Source organism: Schistocerca nitens, chromosome 4, assembly GCF_023898315.1.
Source record: "Schistocerca nitens isolate TAMUIC-IGC-003100 chromosome 4, iqSchNite1.1, whole genome shotgun sequence".
Lineage (NCBI taxonomy): Eukaryota > Metazoa > Arthropoda > Insecta > Orthoptera > Acrididae > Schistocerca > Schistocerca nitens.
This window is the reverse complement of record NC_064617.1, coordinates 647,596,453-647,612,854: the sequence shown is the minus strand read 5'-3', so window position 1 is coordinate 647,612,854 and position 16,402 is coordinate 647,596,453. Positions and strand designations below refer to the sequence as shown.

The following is a 16,402-nucleotide window of genomic DNA, read 5'->3' as shown; positions in this document are numbered from 1 at the left end:
GGATAAAAAAAATCTTCTCACCAAGCAGTGGCAGAACACACACATAAAAGACTCTTGTGGTTGGCAAGCTTTTGGAGCCATTGGCTGCTCCTTCAGGGAGAAGGGTTAAAGGGTGACTTTCCCAAAATCTACCCTTTTTTCTAGACCTCTCCAGTCCTTTTCCTTCACCCTTCTTCCTTCCTCTTTAACCTTTCTGCCTGAAGTAGCCACTGGCTCCGAAAGCCTGCCAATCACAACAGTCTTTTATGTGTGTGTTCTGCTGCCGCTTAAATTGATTTTTTTTGTTGATCTCAATTTTATTATCATTATCTTCAGAAAGTTACGTTTGTTTACATAAGAATGTATAAATTTCCTCAACATAATATCAGACTTTTTATACGACCATATGGTAATCAACTTACTTCTCTTAGGATGTATTGTTATTTTCCAGTTTTTAGAGGACTGTCTACCAAAAAATTTACTGAAGAAGTTATCTCACAATTCAAGAGAAATTTCCTTCTAACATACAGTACCTTGCATTCGCTTTCGTTTCTTTGCCTGAGCATATCCGAGAGGCTGTTCGTTTATGTCTAGAAGTTTTATTCCACCATCTTTGCGTCCAGCTGGTGTGCGAGGATGCTGAGGGCGAGACATAATAGGACTACTTAGTGATGGCGAACGGAAACCGCCAGATGGAATTCGACTTGGTATGCCTTTTAATGGTGCTGAAAAGTAAGACAATAGTAAATATTAATTTCAGCTTCAGAACTGTTCTAATTATTTAATCAGATAACAGGAAATCTGCAGATACTTACTTGTGTCATTTAGTTTTCGAGGCATAACTCGCGACCGAACAGGCACAGTGGGCACAGTGTTTTTCTTAAGATTACTCGCTGCATCAGCAGACTTTTGTAAGAGCTCAGCACGCAGTGCAGCTGATTTTGGTTTCCTTTTCAAAGTAAAATGCTTAAGAGGCTGGGTCTGTAGCAAATAACACAACAAAGTAAGTAATGTAAATAGAATATATTATGGCAATAAGCATCAGTGCAAATAAATTAAATGTTTCTGCATCATTCAGCAGACAATGATAAGATTACTTAAAACTAAGCAAAGGCCTCATAGCAAAGTCAATAAAAAAACTCTGCTAGGAGCATCCACAGTACAGTATAAGAGTTGAGTTGAATAAGCATATCTGCTACAGAATCAGTGTTCTTTTAGTCTTTCAAGACTGACCACATTTCTTCACGCTAACACCACTGATGACACAGACAGTCTAGTCAATGAAGAAAAATTACAGGAAAAAATTTGTGTAGTCGCAAAATTTTCGTACAATGTCATGTTTTGTACAATGTGATGAATAACATACTAAGAATTGCAACCAATAGAGTACAGGCATGGTAGTGAGGATGGGGGTGTCTCAAGCTCTCTTCCCCTCCTCTCTCTTTTGAATATCTCAAAGACAGTGGCTTATAGCGAAAATGTCTTCCAGCTCAAAATTAAACTACAATAAATTTCCTACAAGAAGTCCTATTAATTTTTTCTCTAGGTCTAACAGCTTCTGTGTTGCAAGGGAGTAAGATGGAAAAGTCTCAGATTATTATGTTTTAATGATATAAAATAAATGTTTATTGTTAAATGAAGTGGGTTAAGAACAAATATTAAACGTGTATACCACATCTATGTGCAGCAGAATTATATTAAGGGATAAACTATGTTCCCACGGAGTCACAGGGTGGAAGGTTGTTGGGATGGGGAATGGGGTGAAGGAAACCAGTGTGAGGGAAGGCATGTTGCTGGATTGAGGGCATGCATGCATGCATGCACACCCCCCCCCCCCCCCCCCCCCCGCAGTACAACTCAGACGGTTTTGTGCATGCACGAATCTGGCAACTTGGGTGCACCAGAATAAATTCTTCCGATTATCATCTGGCTTCAAGTAGTGAGAGAATAGGGTGTAGGTACTGCTCAAACAAACCTAATGTAAACAATTGTGACGTCACACTCATCAAGAGCAGTTTGTTGTTACAAAGTATTACATAGTCTTCGTTCTAAGGCCTTCAAAACAAGTTTTGCTGTTGGCAGATGCTTTGTGTGCATGGTGTTTTGTTGCTGAAATTTGTGCATTTCCTTTGAGTTTTATTTTGGTATTTTTCCTCTCGTTTCTATTTTATTGCTACAGTATTATTTTGCAGTAGCGGGCTACAATATTATTCTTTGTTAGAGTATGAGTCCTTACCAATCAAAACTACAAAAAAATTAATTGAAAATTAAAACCGTGAAAAATTCCTGGAATTCCGAATAATGCCCAGGTTTTTTCTAGTTGTCCTGGGGTGTATACATCCTGTGTAAGGCATGTGTAGCGTTATTTTGGGAAATGCAACTTCGTCCACCATGAGCACTGCTAGCCTTTAATTTTACAGACAAGATACACCTCCCTGGTATTTCCTGACCAGTTTTTTCATGCGAGTAGACAAAACAAATTCACTGAGCTCATGTTCATATAGCAGTTTGGTTGGTTTTGGGGTTTGATGGGGGCTAAACATCGATGTCATCAGTCCCCAGTTCCAAACAGACATACTTGTAAAAGACCTATACAGTAGAAGCGTAACTTCTGCACCCAGAGGGAGCAAACACCAAGGGGTACAGAGCTATAATGAACACTGCAGTAACACAAAATAGAGGACACTTAAAAGGAGCAGAGCAAATAGTTGACTAGAGTAAAACAGACTACAGTGGCTGATGGATCAGGTAAAAGGTCAACCACTCAACGACAAACGAAGAACCTCCAGCTGGAAAGCGTTGATATAGGTACCAACACAACCTGTTTCCATAAAAGACACTATTTTGGTATCCACGTCACAATTAAAGGTCGCTGGAATGGGTGTAGCCTGAGAAATCATGCGAGAGCGCCCACACTAGAGCGAGTGATAAAACCCAGCTGCATGGATAAAACGTAAAACTGAGTCAGCAATAGAGGCATCGTCACCGTGAATTAAAGGAAGTGCAGCTGGTAAATTAAAGGACTGCCACAAGGGGGCTAAAACGGGGCAGTCAATCAGAAGATGGACCACTGTCAGCCCCGCATCACAGCGACACTTGGGCGGGTTCTCACGACGAAGGAGATAGCTGTGGGTCAACCGCGTATGTCCAATTCGGAGATGGCAGAGAACAACTGAGTCCCTACGCGTGCCCCTCAAGGATGAGTTCCATACAGCCGTGGATGACTGGACCATGCGGAGCTTATTTGGCGTGTTCAAGACAGACCATTCAGGGCTCCAGACATCGCGGACCTTGCGATGTAGGGCTGACCGGAGGTCTCTTTCCACGAGACCAAGCTCCAGGGGTGGCGATGTGGTGGCCTGCTTGGCCAACCGATTGACACGTTCGTTTCCTGGAATGCCGATGTGGCCCAGGGTCTACATAAACGTCATTTAACGACCACACTCGGCGAGAGCAAAAACCGCATCTTGAATACCGCGCACCAAAGGGTCCCGAGAAAAACACTGGTCGAGTGCTTACGATCCACTCAGAGAGTCACTGCATATGACAAAGGACTCCCTGGGGCAGGAGGAAAGGTGAGCGAGCAGTGAAAACACTGCTCCCACAAGGCAGGGAATGCTGCTCAACGTAGTCACCATGGATGAAAGCAAACCCAGTGTGTCCATCGACCACAGAACCTTCGGTGTAGACTACATCTGCATCGTGAAACGAGGCAAGATGAGCCAGGAATTGTTGACGAAGACTGGCAGGTGGAATGGAGGTGAAGGGCAAATCCAAGCAAAGCTGCAAGCGAGGGAGACCAAGGAGGGGTGGAAGAAGAGGGCCGGAAGGATGGAAAATGGAGGAAGGGGAAAGGACTCTAGTGACGAGAGAAGGGAACGAACGTGGACCGCGATTGGGAGACCCGACCTAGGCTGCCGTCGTGGGGAGGGGAGTGGAGAGGATGGAAAAGCGAGCCTGCGGTTTTGGGTGGTTGGGCGAAGCATTGACGCGGGTAATGTATGACGCAAGCAACTGTTGTCGGCGGAATCGTAGGGTGAGGAATTCCAGCTTCTACAAGAAGGCTAGTCACCCGACTAGTGTCGAAGGCACCTGACGCCACAATGGAGAATCGGGTCGAGGATCTGCAACACTGAATGTGTTGCTGAGTCGTATACCACGCTCCCATAGTCAAGACGGGACTGGACCTTATAGAGCTGTAGGAGGGTTGTTCGTGCAGCCCCCTAAACGGGGTTGCTGAGGCACTGAAGGATGTTGAGGTGCCGCCAGCACCATTGTTTAAGCTCGCGAAGATGAAGTGTACAAGTGAGCCGAGCATCAAACAGCATGCCAAGGAAGCGATGCGTCTCCTCAATACGAAGGAGTTCATTGGCAACGTAGAGCTCTGGATGGAGGTGAACCGTTTGACAACGACAGAAATGCATCACTTGGGTCTTAGAGGCTGAGAATTGAAAACCATGGTTGGATGCCCAAAAATGTGCCCTGCAGCTGCCGTTCAGCGACACTGATGCTTGGGAAACTGTAATAATGACAAAAGTCATCGGCATATAGAGAGGAACAGACCGATGAGCCCACCGCAGCCGCAAGACCATTAATCGTCACACAAAAGAGGGGAACACTGAGAACCGAGCCCTGCGGAACACCGTTCTCCTGAATATGAGCAAAGCTAAAATAAGTGCCAACTCCAACTCGAAAGGAACGACTGGAGAGAAAATTCAGTAAAAAAACGGAAGTGGACCCCGTAACCCCCATTCGTGCAGCGTAGCAAGGATATGATGGTGCCAGGTGGTATCATACGCCTTCCGAAGATCAAAGAAAACAGCAACTAGATGTTCTCGCCGAGTAAAAGCTGGACGAATAGCCAACTCTAGCGAGACTAAATTGTCTATCGCTGAGCGGCCCTGACGGAAGCCCCCCTGTTGCTGGGCTAGGAGGCCCCAAGCATTGAGGATCCACATGAGCCGCCGACTCACCATCCGTTCCAGGTGTTTGCACATAACGTTGGTAAGGCTGATAGGGCGATAGCTATCAACCACCAGTGGATCTGCACCAGGTTTCAGCACCAGGATGGTAATGCTATCCTGCCAACGAGTTGGGAAAACGCCCTCCGTCCAGATGTGGTTAAACGGGGCGAGTAATTCACCTTGACATTGCGCCGAGAGATGGCGAAGAAACTGGTTGTGAATTCGGTCTAGACCTAGAGAGGTATCGGGGCAAGCTGTAAGGGCACTTTGGAACTCCCATTCGCTAAACGGGGCATTGTATTGTTCCCAACAGTGCATGCGAAACGACAGCTGCGTACGCTCAGCCTGCTCTTTAATTGCGCGGAATTCGGTGCTATAGCCTGCTGTCGTGAAAATGCGAGCGAAATACTCTGCCAGATGTTCGGTGATGGCGATTGGGTCAGTACCAACTGTACCCCGAAGAGAAAGGCAGGAGACAGACGCAAGAGGGCGAAAACCAAAAATGCACCGAACCTGCAACCACACCCGAGATGGTGAGGTGCGAGAACATATGGTGGCAACATATCGTCCCCAGCAGTCCTGTTTTCTCCGCCGGATTAACTGTGGAGCCCGGGCCCGCAGCCGTTTAAAGGCAACCAGATTCTCTAGGGAAGGATGACGCCGGTGTCATTGCAGGGCTCACCGGCAGTTCCGGATAGCTTCTGCAATCTCTGGTGTCCACCAAGGGACTGACTTACGCCTTAGGGTACTTGAAGAGCAAGGGACAGTTGCCTTGGCAGCAGAAACAATGGCCATAGTGACCTCATCCACTGCCAAATCAATGTCGCCAGGAAGCGGAGCAATGGCCATAGTAGCTGAGCTGTAGGCTGCCCAATCTGCTCCACGAAGAGACCATCGTGGCAGCTGGTCAGGGGGTTGGGACTGAAAAAGAGAAACCAGGATAGGAAAGTGGTCGCTACCACAGAGGTCATCGTGGACCCTCCAACTGAGGTACGGAAGAAGACATGGTCTACTAAGAGAGAGGTCAATGGCCGAATATGTGCCATGAGTCAAGCTAAAATATGTGGGAGCATCAGTGTTAAGGAGGCAAACGTCCTGCTGTGCCAAGAGAGCCTCAACATTACTACCCTGGTCCGAGATCTGGGCCCCACCCCATATAGGGTAGTGGGCATTGAAGTCACCCAAAAGGCGGAATGGCGGGGGGAGCTGGGCGAACAAGGCAGCTAGGTCGGCAAGAGGGACAACCTCATCCGGGAGAAGGTAGAGGGAACAGAAGGTAAGCTCCACTCCTGCCCGGACTCTAACAGCCACAGCCTCGAGAGCCGTGTGAAGTGGCAGTGGGGCACTAGGAATAGTGGCAAGAACATAAACACAGACACCGCCAGACACCCTGTCATATTCTACGCGGTTCTTATAGTAACCCCGATAGCCACAGAGGGAGGGGGTCCGCCGAACAGGAAACCAGGTTTCCTGTAGGGCCAGACAAGTGAGAGGGAAGCGGCACGAAAGCTGTTTCAACCCAGCAAGGTGGTGGAAAAAACCACGGCAATTCCATTGAAGGCAATAATTTGTTCTCGAAAGAACAGTTACTGTTGATGACCGTGCAGCTTTTCCCTGGAATAAATGATAACTAACTGAAAACCTCAGCTGCCGACAGGTGTTGTTGATATACCTCGATGGTGACAGCTGAAAATGTGTGCCCCGACCGGGATTCGAACCCGGGATCTCCTGCTTACATGGCAGACGCTCTATCCATCTGAGCCACCGAGGACACAGATGAATAGCGCAACTGCAGGGACTTATCCCTTGCACGCCTCCCGTGAGACTCACATTCCCAACTGTCGCTAAAGCGTGCGCGAATAATAAGTGAGTGGGCAAATGTCTATAAGGTAATACATATGTAGAATTGTGGACAGTTGGGAATGTGAGTCTCACGGGAGGGGTGCAAGGGATAAGTCCCTGCAGTCGTGCTATTCATCTGTGTCCTCGGTGGCTCAGATGGATAGAGCGTCTGCCATGTGAGCAGGATATCCTGGGTTCGAATCCCGGTCGGGGCACACATTTTCAGCTGTCCACATTGAGGTATATCAACAACACCTGTCGGCAGCTGAGGTTTTCAGTTAGTTATCATTTATTCCATTGAAGGATAATGGTATCCGACTGTGAAGACATGAAAGAACCTGGGGGGATAGGTCACACCTTAGAAGCACTCGCTGCAACTGATTGCGAAGTAGCCTGATCAACTTCCATAGGAGCTGCGGGTCGAGCAACATCTAGCTCCTGAGGGGACGCTAGATGCTCCACATCATCTTCAGGTGCAGTGGTGAACTCCTTTTCTGTCTCTATGTCCTTCTCCTTTTGCTTTTTCTTCTTTTTGGTAGGGTCCCGTTTTTTCCTTCGGTTTATCAGGCTGGGTGGGCTTTTCCGACCCAGGCTCATAGACCGAGGAAGACCTGGAAGCCATACGGCCCTCAGGTGATGGCTTCTTCAGCCAAAGGCTAACATCTGGAGGGGCAGTAACCATGGAAGGGAGGGCACCAAGCGATTCCTTCCGCACGAGGGGAGCTGGAGGAGGCGGGCACTTCTCTGCTCAGAGGTGGGCGCTGAAGTCCCAAAGAAGGAGAAGTTGTTACTCCCGATGTTGATAACAGGGGAGCAACGGAAGAGCGTGTTCCCCCAACTACCTGGGGGACAGGAATAGACAGCCAGGCTGGAGGGGCCACAAAAAGCGGCTGAGTTTGGGGGCTCGTCGCCAGGGATGGCGACATCGAAGCTGCTGCAGCAAATGTCGATGAAATGCACACAGGTTGAAGTTGGTCGTACTTGCGTTTAGCCTATGTGTAAGTGAGCCTGTCCAAGGTCTTATACACCATAATGTTCCGTTCTCTTTGATAAACCGCACAGTCTGACGAGCAAGGTGAATGTTTCTGTCCGCAGTTGACACAAACAGGAGGCAGCGAACACGGGACGTTGGGGGTGGGAGGCACGTCCACAATCCCGACAGGTAGGGTTGGCGTCACATCTCGATGGCATATGCCCAAACCTCCAGCACTTAAAGCAGCACATGGGAGGAGGGATGTAAGGCTTAACATCACATCGTCTTAACATCACTTTGTCTTAACATCACATTGTCTTAACATCACATCGTCATATCATCACCTTGACCTTCTCGGGCAGGGCGTCTCCCTCGAAAGCCAAGATGAAGGCGCCAGTGGCGACCCTACTATCTTTAGGTCCCCTGAAGACACATCGTACGAGGTGGACACCGCAGTGTTCCAGATTTGCACGGAGCTCGTCATCAGACTGCAACAACAGGTCATGATGAAAAATAAGTCCCTGAACCATATTGAGGCTCTTATGAGGCGTAATGGAGACTGCAACATCACCGATCTTGTCACGAGCAAGCAATGCCTGTGACTGTGCTGGGGATGCTGTCTGTATGAGGACTGCTCCAGACCTCATTTTAAACATGCCCTCAACTTCTCCAAACTTGTCCTCTAAATTTTCCACAAAAAACTGAGGCTTTGTGGTCCGAAATGAGTCCCCATCTGTTCGGCTGCAAACCAAAAATCGAGGACAATACGTCGCACCAGGTAATTTAGACTGCCGTTCCTCCCCTGATGTGGACAGGGAAGGGAACGATTGGGGGTCATACTGTAAAGCATTGAACTTTCCTTTCTTAGAGACTCGTGCTTGCGCACTATTCGTATTTCGTTTCATGGTGGTCCCACGAGCAGCTAGGGGAAGGCATGTCCACCTAGAGCCCCGCTTGCCTGGGTAAGCCTAATACAACCGGGGTGCGGCAGGTTCCCCAGAGGTCACCCGCTAGCAACTGTTCTACCTTAACAGCCATGCTTCTCCTCGGCGCGCAGCACACCTTGAGATTGAGGGGTTTTTATAGAGGTTTATACCATCCTCGCAACCCAGGCAGTTAAGCCAAGATCCCCGGGCTCTGTACCGTACAACATTTCGTCATCACACCTTACGGTGGTCGTTGAAGCACGCTCAGAGCTTACGGTATTGAGGATTGGTGGCGCTTCCCAGTCCCCAGCTCAGGGACCCCGGGGTCGCCAAGCCCGTTCCCAGCAACTAAATGCTGAGCCCCCTGAGGGGCATATAGCAGTTTACTTTTAGTTTAGTGAGTAGTTACACTGGTGTAAAAAAATTAAAGCAACAAACTGCAGTTTCATCGTCCTGTGTTTAATTCATGATATAATCATACAAACTGAAAACAGATGTCTGTACGATAGTTCTCTGCAAGGAAGATGGCATTTGGGTCAACGGAAAACCACGCCAAGGATGACGTCAGGGAATCTACCAAACATAGTAGTGTTTGTCGGGTACTCCCATATCTACGATTGCTGCGAACACAATCACAGGCGGTGCAGTATTGCATAGAGAAGACACCTACCAGACACTGTGGTGGAGGGCCATAGGAAGAATGGAAGCAGGGCAGTCAAAAACTCATGTGGCCCGATGGCTCAATGTGAATCTTTCTGCTGTTTCTCAGATGTGGCGAGAGTTTAGAGAGACCAAAACTGTATCACGGAGACTAGGGCATGCTGACCAGGTGGGATATCTGAAAGAGAGGTTCATTACTTGATTGTAAATGCACGGCAGTACTGCCTAGTACTGTGTAGTAACCGGCATTGGACCATGCAGTACCCACTGGACATGCTGTATTGAGGCAAATAGTGTAGAGAAGGCCTCGATAGAGTGGCCTTTATTGATGGAGACCGGCTGCATGTGTGCCTCTGATGCGGCTTCACAGAGGGAACGTCTAGAATGGAGTCACCAATATGCCACCTGGACAGTCGAAGAGTGGGCCAATGTTCTTTTCACAGATGAGTCCCGATATGATCTGGAGAGTGATTCTCGAGGGATTCGCAGCTGAGGGGAATGTGGAACATGATTGTGAAACTCTAACACTGTGAAGAGAGACTGATATCGAGGAGGATTGCTAATGGTGCAGGCAGCGATTATGTTGACCACTCAAACACCTTTGTTTTAATGATTGCCACTCCAGTTCACATATCATGTCTGTGGCGCTATCTCCCCTATTTCGTAATAATACAAAACGAGCTGCTCTTCTTTGAACTTTTTCGATGTCTTCAGTCAGTCTCACCTAATGCGGATCCCACACAGCACAATAATACTCCAGAATAGGGCGGACAAGCATGGTGTAAGCAGGGTCTCCTTAGTAGACCTGTTGCACCTTCTAAGTGTTCTGCCAATGATTCGCAGTCTTTGGTTTGCTCTACCCACAACATTATCTATGTGATCGTTCCAACTCAGTTTTTTTTAAAATTGTATTCCCTAAGTATTTAGCTCAATATACAACCTTCAGATTTGTGTGACTTATCGCATAATCGAAATTTAGCGGATTTCTTTCAGTACTCATGTGAGTAACTTCACATTTTTCTTTATTCAGGGTGAATTGCCACTTTTCGCAATTTGTTTTGGTAATCTGATGACTTGACAAGACGATAAATGACAGCATCATCTGCAAACAACCTAAGAGGGCTACTCAGATTGTCTCATATGTCGTTAATATAAATCAGGAACATTACAGGGCATAACACTTCCTTAGGGAACGCCTGATATTGCTTCTGTTTTACTCGATGGCTTTCTGTCTACAAACTGTGACCTTTCTGGCAGGAAATCATGAATCCAGTCGCACAACTGAGGCAACATTCAGCAGGCAGTTTGGTAAGAAGACTGCTTGTGAGGAATGGTGTCGGAAGCCTTCTGGAAATCTAAAAATGTGGAATCACCCTCAGTCAGTAGCACTCCTTACTTCATGAGTATAAAGAGTTAGTTGTGTTTCACAAGAAAAATTTTTTCTGAATTTGTGTTGACTATGTGTCAACAAATTGTTTCTTCAAGGTAATTCATAATGTTTGAACACAGTATATGGTCCAAAACCCTACTGCAAATCGATGTTGGTGATATGGGCCTGTAATTCAGCAGACTACTCCTATTTCCCTTTCTAGGTATTGGTGTGACCTGAGTAGTTTTTCAGTCTTTAGGTACGGATCTTTCTGTGAGTGAGCGGTTGTATATACACGATGTGATCAAAAGTACTCGGACACCTCCAAAAACATACGTTTTTCCATATTAGGTGCATTGTGCTGCCACCTACTGCCAGGTACTCCATATCAGCAATGTCATTTCACATCGTGAGAGCAGAATGGAGTGCTATGCGGCATTCACAGACTTTGCACGAGGTAAGGTTCTTGGGTGTCACTTGTGTCATACGTCCGTATGTGAGATTTCCACACTCCTAAACATCCCTAGGTCTACTGTTTCCGATGCGATAGTGAAGTGGAAACATGAAGGGACATGTACAGACCTTTTCTGTTGACTGACAGAGACCGCCGACAGTTGAAGAGGGTTGTAATGTGTAATAGGCAGACATCTATCCAGACAATCACACAGGAATTCCAAACTGAAATTGCAAGTACTATGACAGTTAGGCGGCAGAAGATAAAACTTGGATTTCGTGGTCGAGCGGCTGCTCATAAGCCACACATCATGACTGTAAATGTTAAACAACGCCTCGCTTGGTGTAAGGAGTGTAAACATTGGACGACTGAACAGTGGAAAACTGTTGTGTGGAGTGATGAATCATGGTACACAATATGGCGATCCAAGGGCAGGGTGTGGGTATGGCGAATACACGGTGAACGTCATATGCCAGCGTGTGTAGTGCCAATAGTAAAATTCGGAGGCGGTGGTGTTATAGTGTGGTCATTCTTTTCATGAGGGGGCTTGCACCCCTTATTGTTTTTCATGGCAATATCACAGCACAGGCCTACATTGATGTTTTAAGCACCTTCTTGCTTCCCACTGTTGAAGAGCAATTCGGGGATGGTGATTGCACCTTTCAACATGATCGAGCACCTGTTCATAATGCACAGCCTGTGGCGGGGTGGTTACACGACAATAACATCCTTGTAATGGACTGGCCTGCACAAAGTCCTGATCTGAATCCTATAGAACACCTCTGGGATGTTTTGGAATGCTGACTTCATGCCAGGCCTAACCGACCATCATCGATACCTCTCCTCAGTGCAGCACTCCATTAAGAATGGGCTGCCATTCCCCAAGAAACCTTCCAGCACCTGATTGAATGTATGCCTGCGAGAGTGGAAGCTGTCATCAAGGCTAATAGTGTGCCAACCCCATAGTGAATTCCAGCATTACCGATGGAGGGCGCCATGAATTTATAAGTCATTTTCAGCCAGGTGTCCGGATACTTTTGATCTCATAGTGTAATTTCTAAATATTGAGTTATTGTATCATCATACTCTCAAAGGAACCTGACTGGTACACAATTTGGTCTGGAGGCCTTGCCTTTACTATTAAGTGATTTAAGCTGATTTGCTACAGCAAGGGTATCTACATGTATGTTTCTCATCTTGGCAGTTGTTCCTGACTTGAATTCTGGAATAATTACTTCATCTTCTTTGGTGAAGGAGTTTCGGAAAACTGTGTTTAGTAATTCTGCTTCAGTGGCACTGTCATCATTGATTTCACCGTTGTTATCGCGCAGTAAAGGTACTGATTGCGTCTTGCCACTGGTGTGTTTATGAATGACCAAAATCTCTGGATTTTCTGCCACTTTCAGAGACAGAGTTTATTTGTGGAAATTATTAAAAGCATCTTGTACTGAAGTACACACTATATTTCAAACTTCTGCAAAAATTTGGCAATCTTGGGGATTTTGTGTTCTTTTGAATTTGGCACTTTTTTTTTGTTTCTGCAACAGCGATTTAACATGTTTTGTATACTGTGGGGGATCAGTACCATCACTTAGTAATTTATGTGGTAGATATCTCTAAGTTGCTGTTGATACTATCTCTCTGAAATCATTCCACATCTTTTCTAAGCTTACATGATCAGATCAGAAGGAGCGGAGACTGCCTCTTAAAAAGGAGTTAAGAGCATTTTTACCGGCTTTTTTAAATAGATGTACTTTGAGTTTCTTTTTGATGGTTATGGGTGCTATGGTATTCAGCCTAGCAGCAACTGCCTTGTGGACACTAATCCATATGTTCATCATCATACTCCCTATTTGTCCAGGATTATTTGTTGCTAAGAGGTCACATATGATTTTGCAACCATTTATGCTTTGAGTGGGCTCATGAACTAATTGCTCAACTTCACTATAAGGTAAACTACTTCCAACAGCAATAATTACTCCACAACCAACTGTATTTAATCTATCCTTTCTGAACACTGTTAGGTCATTTGAAAAAATTTCAGCTGAACTTATTTCCGGCTTTAGCAAGCTTTCCATACCTATAACTATTTGAGCTTCAGTGCTTTCTATTACAACTTGGAGCTCTGGTTCTTTTCCAACACAGATACAACAATTTACAACTACAATACCAATCGTTACTACAACTACCTTACTGTGTTTTACCTGCCCCCATTTAAGACGGATGCCCTTTCTGTAGTTTCCTGAGACCCTCTAACCAAAAAAACCACCAAGTCCCTTCCACACAGCCCTCGCTACCCGTGTAGCGCTTCCTGTGTGTAGTGGACTCCTGACCTATTAAGTGGAAACCAGAAACCAACCACTGGTGGCCCAAGTCAAGGAATCTGCAGCACACACAGTCACAGAACCGTCTGAGCCTCTGATTCAAGCCATCCACTCAGCTCTACACCAAAGGACCACAGTCAGTTCTATCGATGATGCTGCAGATGATGAGTTCCGCCTCAATCTCGCAAGCAAGACTGGCAGTATTTACCACTTCTGCTAGCCGCCTGAAACCAGAGATAATCTCCTCTGATCCTAAACAGCACACATCATTGGTACAGACATGAGCCACCAGCTGCAGTTGGCCGCAACGTGTACTCTTCATGGCATCCACAAGTGCCCTTTCCGCATCAGAAATGGCTCCCTCTGCTATGCACACAGTGTGCACAATTGCTTCCTTCCCCTCCTTGGCAGCCATGTTCCTAAGAGACCCCATTACGTGCCTAATGTTAAAGATCCCACTTAGGAAAAAAGTTATGATTTGTTTACGAAAACATAATTTTTTTGATGTAAATTTTCACAATTTTTATTTCCTGAATTTTAACTACTAGAGTAAATGCTGCAAAAGTAAACCTAAATCATCATGGTACTATTTACGTTATGTGGTAAATAAGGTGTAGATTCAGAAGTTTCTGAGAGAAAGGCACATCTGTACTGAAGAATGTCATTGTGAGAAAATTGCATTTTAAAGAAAAAAATTAATACACAGCCAAATGATATACACAAAATACGTTAAAATCCTCCTCGCTGGTAGTCCTCATATCCTTCTTTATCTTCCTCATCCAATGCTGCCCTCCTTTTCTTGGATCTGGCTTCTTTTGACATATTGTTTGCTGCAATCTCTGCTTTCATGATCCGCAACTGGTCCAAGTTCATCACACTTTTAGTGGTGTTTCAATCTTTGTGAATTTCAAGAAACTCTAAAACCTGTAGTCTCCTGGGTTAGCCATCATTAAAGTAAGAACACTGTGAACACTGATCTTCCAACAAAAACATTTTTTGGTTCCTTGACCATACAACACTGTTAAACAGATCCATTGGCATTTGTGCGTTGCCTTTCAGACGTTTCTTCAACAGTTCTGGATGGCCAAGATCCCGAAACACAGGTTTCATGGCAAGCACTTGCAGCATTTTGTATAGTAATTTTGTGCGAGACAGTCTGCAATTTTCTTCCTATTTTGCCTTCAGATATTTACACCGATCAATGGAACACAGATTGTGGATTGGCTCAGCATCTGTGGACAGCGTGTGGAAATAAACTGCTCCATCAGCACTCTCCATACCATCTAAATTACCCCTGTTACTTCTAATAGCTATACCATAAATATTGTGCAACTGATCACTTTGTTCAACAGTCGGTTGACACCTTATACTTAAACAAATCTGTTTAACTTACATGGTAAACTCCCTTTCGCACTTCTCTCACATTTAGCGGTGAGACAGCCTAATGGATAGCCCATCAAAAACTGAACACGGAACACGTATGAAAACAGGAAGAAAGAGTACTGAACTACCAAAAAAAGAAGCGAAATAGAACCAGTGAATGATCCAAGGTTAACATGTGCAACATTGACAGAATCAAAATAGCCATGGCATCTTTCTTAGTTACGCGATTTTGGTGTTGGACTGCTAAGGCGGAGATTTGTATTCAATCCTCTCTCATGCCCCATATTTTATTTTATTTTATTTTTAAAAATTTTTATTTATTTATTTTTTTCACCACATTATGAACCGTCCGTCCAGTCATTGAGTGTCTGATCACTGAATTCAAATTTGTGTCTGTGTCATGGTGTAATGTCTGTTTGCGACGGCGAGATGTAACAAAGGGACCTTCTGATGTATGTAACTCCTATTTGTTCTACACAAGTACCACAGAATTCCTATGTTGTAACATTGTTCACATCCATTTATTCGTTGTTTGTATTTCTGTGAAAGGTATATATAGCATCTCACCTGCTCCCACTATTCATCACATTTAGTTGCGCCAGTAATATATTCTTACCATATGATGTGCCGGTAATATATTCTTAGCATATGATTCATGTTTTATAACTAATGTATAGTAGGACAATTGCCAAGACTACAGAAGGAGAACAGACATGTCAATTACTGGATGGGTAGTTCATAATTTGTGGAAAAAAGTGGGCACCAGTGGGGTTTCCATCACGGATCTCCCACATGGCAGTCTAACACCGTGAACACACAACCATGATGACATAGTTATTACAACAAGCTCAATGTTTTACGTCTTCAGCTTGGACCATTCACTGTTTCCAATTTGCTTCTTTTTTCATAGTTCAGTACCCCTTCTTCCCGTTTCCATGCTTGATTTGTGTTCAGTTTCTGAAGGGCTATCCACTGGGTCACTTTAACACTAAATTGAAGGGGGGGGGGGGGGGTTGCAATGGTGAGTTTCCCTTGTTAGTACATCCCAATTGTTGTTTTAGTCTATGCAATCTCATGCCCATCCGCTTCTGCATATGATTTATGCACTCTAGTTTTGTAATTGACAGGTCAGATGCAAAACAAAATTCTCAGAAAAGTTAGTGCATGACTATTTTCAAATAGTTATTTAAAATAGAAGAATTCGAAAATTTCAATAAAACAAAAATCAGTTAAAGCATAAATATCAATAGTTTCATAATTTGCATCAAAGTAAAAATGTCAAATTTTGTCATTTTGGGTGGTACGACTCTCCTTAAAAATTAACATTAATTTTATACAATATATCAGTCCTAGATAATAAATGACTATGACCTTCTTATAGGAAGTTTAATGTTAAGCTTAACTTTGGCTCTGTCTAACCCATTTAGAGAGCCTGGAGTTTCAAATTACAAATATAGCCCAGTCAAGGGAGAAAAAAGAAAGAAAAAGAAAAAACCCAGGGTTGTTGGGTTTGTGGAGCATGTAGCAG

At 45.0% G+C, this 16,402-nt stretch overlaps 1 protein-coding gene and 1 non-coding gene across 3 annotated transcripts in view; both read right to left on the bottom strand.

Annotated features, from left to right (window-relative positions):
- Positions 1 to 16,402, bottom strand: part of LOC126252979 (negative elongation factor A-like) — a 138,824-nt gene that overhangs the window by 23,202 nt on the left and 99,220 nt on the right. For both annotated transcript variants that reach the window (XM_049954005.1, XM_049954006.1), the window contains exons 4-5: positions 795 to 960; positions 513 to 704 (exon numbers count right to left, since the gene is read on the bottom strand). In XM_049954005.1, coding sequence (XP_049809962.1) covers positions 513 to 704; positions 795 to 960 — 358 coding nt within the window. The remainder of the gene's footprint in view (positions 1 to 512; positions 705 to 794; positions 961 to 16,402) is intronic.
- On the bottom strand, positions 6,641 to 6,714 carry Trnat-ugu (transfer RNA threonine (anticodon UGU)). The gene has a single exon. It is a non-coding gene; the product is annotated as a tRNA-Thr (tRNA).